We start from the raw sequence: 9,515 nt of genomic DNA, 5'->3' as shown, positions 1-9,515 counted from the left end.
TAGTAAAGATTAAATTTAAGATTTATTAAAAGTAAAGAGAATAAAATTGAACATTTAAAAGTATAGGAAATAAAATTGAAAAACTCCAATGTATAGGGACGAAAATGAGATTTCTAATTTTTTTTTTTTTTTTTTTACTTCATATACATGTATAAAACTTCGAAGATAATTTTGATTGACAACTAATTGATCTCAAAACATTTAGGCCTTATTTTGGTAACCATTTCGTTTTTTGTTTTTTATTTTTGAAAAATAAGCCTATTTTCTCCCTATATTTTACAATGTTTTGCATCTTTATTAAGTATAATTGTTGAATTCTTAATCAAATTTCAAGCAAATTTTTAAAAGCTACTATTTTTAGTTTTCAAATTTTGGTTTAGTTTTTTAAAACCATTAGTAGAACGTAGATAACAAAGTAAGAAATTTGGAGGTGGTAGTAGTGTTTATAAGCTTAATTTTAAAAGACAAAATGATTATCAAAAGCAACCTTAATGTAAGTTTCGAATTTGAACATCATTATTTCTCATATTTAATATTAGTTGTTTTTTTCTTTTCATGTTAGTGATGCATAATCAAATGATTAGCCTAACAAAATACTCTAATTTCATGATTTAAACAAATTATACAATATGATATAGTTACACCAAAAATATTTTTGGTAAATCATACATAACGGGCATATACTTGCATATAGTGGGCATATATACTTTTGGGATATGTTAAATAATTTCTTTAAAGCAAAATGCTTGTATGGTGGAGTGGAAGGTCACAAAAGTACACATTATTCTTAGATACTAATATCATATGTAGATTGTATGATGTTGTAGTGGTTGTAATGTCCAATTATAAGTATTAAATAATACTAATCATTATTATTATTATCATTTTTCTTTTGTCTTCTTCAAATTTTCTTTTCTTATTAGTTTTACGAATACGTGGTAAGAAGATTCAAACCTCTAATATTTTAGTCAAACATATATTTTTTATCTTTGAAAACTAATTCATGTTGGTATCTTGTTTCAAACCAAACATATCAATTAACAATGTACGAATATGTTTGTATATGTAGATATTGCATATTTATACAATGCATAATAGTTTACGTATTATGTCACGTTTACCGGTGAAACCTAATCCATCAATAGTAATCTAAAAAATGGACTTTAGTTGATTGCATTAATTGTTGTTTACCTGTATTCCGTAATCGTAATTAACTGTGCAACCCACCTCCAAATTGTAATCAAAACGCACAATTTGATCGAAGAATGAAGAGTGATCGATCTGATTGTATTTTAAAATTACGTGGGACCCATTACTTTTACTGTTATCGTTATCACTACCGTTACCATTACAAATATTATTACTGTAACAGTATGAGAATAATGCATTTGTCACATTTATTGTTACCTTTACCATTATCGTTAGGGGTCAAACGATGACAGTAGTAGTAACAGTAAATGTGACATATTCGTAATATTCTAAATAAACACGATCAAAAGTAATCGAATTGCCTTTGTGACTGAGTCTATTACAATAGATCTATCAATATAATCTCATTGCAATTACACCCATCTTTATTATGAATTGGTAAAAGTATATTTTTTTCGATCTTGTTACATTACAACAATCCTTCAAACACAAACAAGTTCGACCACCAAACCAACCAAAGACAATAAGCAAACAACATTTATTGAGACAACATTGGTTTTTTTCTTCTCCCATACTTGAACTCCAGTTTATATACAATTAATTGGCACTTGGGTTGAACGAAGCAAAAGCAAGAATCTCCTCATTGTGCTGAAAAGCAGTCATTTCCTTGTCTTGTAAACTGACCAAAGCTTCAATTCCACCGCCATTTTTAGCATCCAACATCATTACAGTATTTTTCATCTTAAACGCCGCCATAGTAACCCAACCCGCCGCTCCCCACCCAAAATCCACTTCATAAATTGGAAAATTGCACCCACTGCTAAATCTATAAATCAATTGATTATTCCCATTTTTGCTCAAAATTTCTCTCGATTCATTTAAACGTTTTTTTATCAAATCATGCCATTCTTTTGTTCTGTATTTTTTGGCGTATTTGTTGCAAAATTCTCCCATTTCTTTTCTCATTATACCCACCAGCTCGTGTAGCTCTATTACTTCTGTTTCTCCGGCCACACCCACGGGGAAGAATGACACTAAACTTCCGACTAAACTTTCCGGCAGCGGCGGCGCCACCCTTTTACGTAAATTTAGTGTTTGTAATAATAGTGTAGGGTGGTTTTGGGAATTTCGCGTTGCTGCAATGATGGCTTTGTAGATTAATGCTGACACAACTTCAACTCGAGATGGATTCTCCATCTTCTCTGAAACCCTGTTTTTGAGGGATTCAATCTTTGAACCTTCGAACAAGAACCTGTTTAGGAACACGAATACATGATTATACAATTTAATTTAGGTTTAAATAAAGTTAAATTATAAATTTAGTTTATGAACAATGATTTCTCTATTTTGATTGACTTTTATCCATTTAAATTTCTTAGTTCTTCAAAATATTTATTTTAATTCTTTTCCGTTAGTGTTAAATTCAAGATTTTGTGTTTATTTAGTCTCATTACAAAAGTATATAATGTTTTTTTAATTTTTAATTTTATGCTTGATAGATCCTAAAATTAAAAACTGAGAAGTAATTAGAGATTTTTTAAAGTTGGATGCCTATAACAAATATCTCTTTGCTATTATTTTTTAGAAACAAAATACAAAATACAAATTTTTTTAAACCTCAAACTTCAACTAATAATCATTTGGTTTTGTTGAAAACTACATTTATTTTCTTACCACTTCTTTGCTATTTCATATTTCCTAGTTAACATCTTATTTCTTGTTTAAATTTCAAAAACAAAAAGACAAATTTTTAAATATATAATGATTTTAAATGGTAAAACTGTTGAAAATATTTTAAATATAGTAAAATTTCACTATCTATTAGTGATAGACCGTAATAGACATCTATCAGTGGGTGATAGATCGCGATATATATGTATCAAACATCTATCGGACACTGATAAATGTCTATCACAGTTTATCATAGATTGATAGTAATATTTTGTTATATTTAAAAATAAGTTGATTCTTTTTTTTTTTTTAATTTAAAAAACATTTTTCAATACTACTTTTTTAAAGTTTCAAATTTTGGTCTGATTTTTTTTTAAAAGTCTATAAAGTAGATAATAAAATAAGGAAATCAATATATGGAAATTATGTTTTTAAACTTAGTTTTCAAAAAATCAAATGATTATAAATTATGTCTTTTTTCTTTTCTTTTTAATTAAATGATGTTAGTTTGACAGAATTACCTTTTGCACGTGAAATTTCCTTCTTCAATCACGGCACCGGACATGGCGGGTAAGTCGCCATGAGGGAACAAATCCGCGGAATAAAAAAGCGGGTTTACAATTTCTTCACCAAAACCGCCGTTTCGAGTAATCACAGCCCAATCTTGTACGAACTTCACCAACGTCGCCAAATCCCCAAGCTTGTGAGACAGCAGCACTCCAATGCTCAATCCTCCACATTCAAACAACGTTATTTGAACCTTCAACAAAGCTCCCACTTTTGACTCTTTCCATTGCAACCCATCAACAAACAACATCTCAACAATCTCACTCCTAGGCTTTTCCAAAATCTCCGACACCGTCACGCCCTCGACTTGAGCCTCCACAAAACTCACTCCCTCGTCGTTACTGTCGACCGAGACATTGTCTTTGATCCTACCCGCAAAAGGGTAGTACCTATCAAGAATATGAATAAAACAACTCAATTTTCTTTTAGCCTTGAACAATATATATATATATGAAAATATATATGAAAATAATTTAGGTGCATCTCGTGCTGCAATTATCTTTATACATCTCACCAAATTATCTAACCATAATTTATCACGTGAAAGAATTTTTTTACTTCTTTGTTTCTTGATGGAAGATGCAACCAAGTGGTTATCTACCAAACAAGATATTTTTAGGGTAAAGACTTTCTTACTATTCACCTAGGACACTATTAGGGTTAATAGTTTCCTGCTATTTGCTTCTAAATTTTATAGAAACAAGATAGAGGAACACATGAACTAGGAGAGAGACAAATCATGAGAACCAAACAAAATCTTATACCCCAATCAAGATATTATAAGAGTAAAAACCTTTTTCTACTATCTATCATATAAGTTTTCTAGAATCAAGTTTGAGGAACGCTGTGAATTAGAAGAGAGATAAATTATGGAAAAAAAAAATGAAAAGTAGTCCAATTAGTAGGAAAGTAAATTATAATCTTAAAAAAACTATTAACTTAATAACTTAAGCTTTTGAGTATACTAGTAATATATAATGATACCGAGACAAAGTCATAGAAAGAGATCGTCGGAGTAATTTGGATCTATCGACATCGTGACCGTTGATACCCAAATCGGGACCGTGGCGGGAGAAGAAGAACACGAGAGGCACGAACATGTGGGGGGCGAGCTGATCAAAGAGGGAGAGGGTATGAATGTTGAGATTCGGAGGAGTTGGAGAATAAGGTTTAATGGTTTCACTTGAAACAATTTGAAGCTGTTGCATCCCCATAGTCGCCATTGATATCCCTCCTTTACCACACAATATGATTCTTTTTATGATAGTTCTTGACCACTTTATAATGTCGATCGGCTGAATAACAAAACAAATAAACAAACAAAATGGTTTGAAATGAAATTATAATTAAGGATGTTGATATTGCGTTAGACATGACAACAGAGGGTGTGTGGGGGACCAAACTAGACCCTTGTGGTGTCTACCACCCTATTTTCATTAATTTATTTCATTCAAACACATTAGCTTATAATTTATTCATAGCCAAAATATATATTTTACCACTTAATGCTTTTTTATTATTATGATTAGTTTATTTAAGAATTTTTTTTAAATGACAAAACTACTAAATATATTTATAAATAATAGTAAAATATCACCAATAGTAGTCTATCGTTGTCTATCACGGTCTATCACAAATAGACTATGATATTTTATTATTATTCGTAAGTATTTTGGTTCATTTTCCTACATTTGAAAACAATCATTTATTTAATCTATATTATTGTTTAAATTATTTCAATTTAGTTCTTTATGTTTTATTAATCTCATTAGTCGAACATTTGAATAAGTTTCTATACACATGTTAGAATTGAAGCATAAACATATTTTAAATAGATACAATCTAAATTTATTTATTTATTTATAGAAATCCATTAGTTATTTAGTTGATACAATTATAAGTGTTCATATTATGCAAACTAATATTTTTTAAATGGAAAAAACATCATCATAGCTCAACTAATCTAAAATATGAACTATAAGAGATTAAGGATTTGAATCTACTCACATACCGTTCTAATTCTAAACTATCTCCAAAAATAAGGGTGTAATTTAATTTACTTATAAATATTTAAAGTTTGTAATGATATAATAAGTTTGTAGTCTTATAATACGTACAATTCCCGAAATTTTGGGTATAAATTATATTTATTATTATTATTATTATTATTATTTTGTCTATTAAGTTGTGAACGCTAGATATTGAACTCATCCTATCTTATACTATCAAAGTTGTTGCAATTTTCCCCCTTCAAACTTGTAAAAACCCAATTCTTCCATTGTACTTAGTAACTCCTAATATTTTCAAATTAAGTGTTAATTTTATATTAATTAAGTGTTAATTTTATATTAATTAAGTGTAAATAAAATTACAAATAAATCACCAAATAATCATCAAACAATCAACCAACAATAGACAACAATAAGCCACAAAGAGCACACACAACTTATATATGGAAAACCTCTTCGATGTAAAGAGTAAAAACTAGGAGTTCACCCTTGTCAACTTCCCATATTATGATAAAATTGAGGGGAAAAGAACCCAAATCAATCATACAAAGGTTCACAACCCACCAATACTTTTATACATAAAAGATGAACACTTGAGAGATAAAAAGAATGAAAGTCACCCAGTTTTACAGATTCTATTCGGTAGTAATTATGGATAAACCAGAGCTTTAAAAGATGATCCAACCATTCAAAACAAGACCCTATGTGTCTCAAATAGGTTAGCCAAATTTCAGTACGATCCAACGGTCCAAACTCTAGTAATCGAAAACTTTGTGGAAGTTGTCGCTGAAAAACTGAACTACTATTTTTCTCTCCGATTTTCTGCCTCTTTTTCAATCAACTTTCCCTTAGGTCATCCACATATCACATAAAAGAAAACCTAGGCTTTCAAGATCGATCAACCCAAAAAATTAGCCCCAATTGGGCTCACAAAACACAATTTTAAAATAAAGTCTTGCTTGTGCAACAAGTGGGCTAGACAACCACAACAATCTCTCCCTCCAACCCAACATAGGAAAGACTCAATCACATCCATGATCACTTGAACCTCATCACAGCAAGCTTACTATAAAGCTTAATCCTATGAAGCACAGATACTTCATATGAGATAAAGAATCAGTATCAGACATGTATCGGATACCGATACTTCCAAATACTTCCCAGATACGTATCTGACACGCAATGTGACGTACTATATTTTCAAATACTTTCCAGATACGTATCTGACATGTGATTTGACGTATCTATTTCTATGCATACTTTTTTTTAAAAGAAAAAAGACAAGTAACTCATCTAATCTTTCCCAATCTAAAATTAGGCAATCTATTTAAAAAGCTCACTACTCGAGTTCAAAACTAAAATAAATAAATAAATAAATAACGGACCAAACCCTAGACTAGAATCATATATTCTCCATCTTCACATTTGAGTTCCCACAGAGTCCACCAAAATATAAATCATTTGGATATCTTCAACAATTCAATGAAGAAGTTATTCATTTATCTTCATACTTCTCCCTCTAATCTTCTTCTTCTTCTTTGTAATATGAGTCACTTTTCTGTTGCATTTTATTAACTATTGTACTTTAACATCTTAGATGTTACTTTTTTTGTATTATATTTCAGTGTTTATATTCTATTTTTTGCTATTGTTATTAACTTGTATACTAAATTTATCTATATCCTGTATTTTTTTAAAGAAAAAAAATGTATCTTCAACGTATCAGTATCCTCATTTTTTAGAAATATATATATTAAAAAAATATATAAAAAAAATGATGTATCCTTAGATGTATCCGTATCTTAGTTTTTTAAAAATTGACGAATCACCGTATCCGATCGTATCCGTATCATGTAGCCGTATCTGTGTCTATGCTTCATAGGCTTAATCTTACTTTTAAGAACTACCTTAGTTAACATATCTATACTATTCTTGTCAGTGTGGATTTTCTTCAGATTCAATCTTTTTTCTTCAATTACATCTTGTAACCAATGATATCTAATGTCAATGTGTGTAGTATGAGCATGGTACATTGGATTCTTGATCAAATCCATAGCACTCTGACTATCACAAAACATAACATGCTCACCTTGCTTTAAACCCAACTCTTGAAAGAACCTTTTAAGCCATAACATCTCCTTGCTTGCTTCCACTGCTGCAATATACTTTGCCTCAATTGTAGACAATGATACGCATTTTTGTAGCTTGGATTTCTATGAGATGGCTTCCCCTGAAAATGTAAACACATAACTTGAGTTAGACTTTCTATTGTTAATATCACTTATCATGTTTACATCAGTATAGCCTTCAAACATAGGTTTGTCACCTCTATAACATAAACTCAATTTGGAGGTGCCCCGCAAGTATTTGAAGATCCACTTCATTGCTTCCCAGTGAGCCTTACCTGGGTTGAATCGAAAACGACTCACTAGATTGACTGCATGTGTAATATCAAGTCTAGCATACATCAAAGAACCAATAGTAAAAGAGTAAGGAATGGATGACATAAATTCTATCTCTTTCTCTGTTGTAGGGCAAGATCTCTTACTTAGCTTAAAGTGAGTTGCTAGGAGTGTACTAACAGGCTTAGCATACTTCATATTGAACATTTCTAGCACCAGTTCAATATACTTCTCTTGGGATAACCATAATTTCCCTGCTTTCCTATCACGAGCAATCTCCATGCCTAAGATTTGTTTTGCAGGACCCAATCTTTCATGTCAAATGACTTGGACAAGTCTTTCTTAAAATTTTGAATCAGATCTATATCTTGTCCAACTATCAACATATCATCTACATATAACAGAAGAATGATGAAGTTGCCTTCAAGGAACTTTTTAAAATACACACAAGAATCAACCGTAGTTCGTTTATAATCATTGCTTATCATAAACGAATCAAATTTCTTGTACCATTGCATTGGTGCCTATTTAAGCCCATACCCTTCTTCAACTTGCAAACAAGTTTGGGTTGGGTTTTATGTCCTAGAACTCATTTTGTTGGGTTTTATGTCCTAAAACTCATGGTTTGTAAAAATTAAACTTATTCTGAAAATACAATAAGTTGTTATTGAATATATGAATTTCTTATTTCATTTTAGAAATAAATCCAATAAACTAAAAGATCCATGGCTATTACATGAGTACTTGAACTTTATGTGGAGACATAAAAGTGGATCAGGTTCGAGTGAATAGTCAAAATGGCTATAGTATATGAATAAGGTTTGGTGCCTTATTCTGGTTGAAGGAACTCTTTTTACAGAGAACCTTTGAGCGAAAGCGGATCGTCCAAATCCCATTTCGATTGAACGCATACTTTTACAATCAACAAGAACACATTATGCATAAAAGTACATTACATCATGCTTTCTAAATAATAACAAAGTTTAGAGATTATACCTTTGAAGAACTGTTCAATTCCTCGATCTAATCGTTCACGAACGAGTTGAAAAGTCATAAACTCTCCTCAAACAAACAGCAAACTCGAACCAAAAAGGGACGTTACCAATTAGAGACCTTGGTATTCTAGGTGTGAGAATCCAGGAATGGTGGGCTCTAGCTAATTTTGGTTAGAGGGGAGTTTAGAGTTAGGAGGAGGAAGACAATTGAGGAATGAACAAAGCTATCGTGTAAGCGATCAAGTCTATCACATAGAATTTCTTACTCGATCGTATAGTCTCTCAAAGTCGATCGTCTAGAAGATTTTTTTTACTCGATCATGAATTCTGATCTCTGGAATAATAAAAAACAAATTTTCATTTATCCCACTTTTGCCATAAAACCAAATAACTTCCCATTAAGGGTGGTTATAAAGAAAAAGAATTTAATTATTAAATAATTAATAATTATAAATAAATATGATATCTAACTTATTATATTATATTTATAACCTATGGTTTTAATATTGCATCATATACAATATACAAACCACATTTCTTTTTCTCTATTTTATGGCATTTAATATAAATCATATTTATATTAAATTTAATAACTATGAATCTATTCATAGAAAATATATTTGAATCATATTCAAATATTTGTTCCTCCAATTAAACAATAATGCATCAAATACATTATGTCAATTATATCATATATAATTGAATTAATTTAAGTATATCAT

General features: G+C 30.2%; 1 protein-coding gene across 1 annotated transcript; it reads right to left on the bottom strand.

Moving 5' to 3' along the window:
- Positions 1-1,548: 1,548 nt before the first annotated feature.
- Positions 1,549-4,712, bottom strand: LOC120076501 (17,18-epoxy-17-hydroxycur-19-ene N-malonyltransferase-like). Its single transcript, XM_039030347.2, has 3 exons — positions 4,372-4,712; positions 3,342-3,776; positions 1,549-2,401 (listed from the first exon to the last, which is right to left on the bottom strand). The coding sequence occupies exons 1-3, from the start codon at positions 4,608-4,610 to the stop codon at positions 1,747-1,749; spliced, it is 1,329 nt and encodes a 442-aa protein (XP_038886275.1). The 5' UTR covers positions 4,611-4,712; the 3' UTR covers positions 1,549-1,746.
- Between the last annotated feature and the right edge of the window lie 4,803 nt (positions 4,713-9,515).

This window comes from Benincasa hispida, chromosome 4, assembly GCF_027475165.1.
Source record: "Benincasa hispida cultivar pf3 chromosome 4, pf3_genome.v1.1, whole genome shotgun sequence".
NCBI classification, from domain to species: Eukaryota; Viridiplantae; Streptophyta; class Magnoliopsida; order Cucurbitales; family Cucurbitaceae; genus Benincasa; species Benincasa hispida.
The sequence above is the reverse complement of the archived record's forward strand: the minus strand, read 5'-3'. Positions and strand labels throughout refer to the sequence as shown.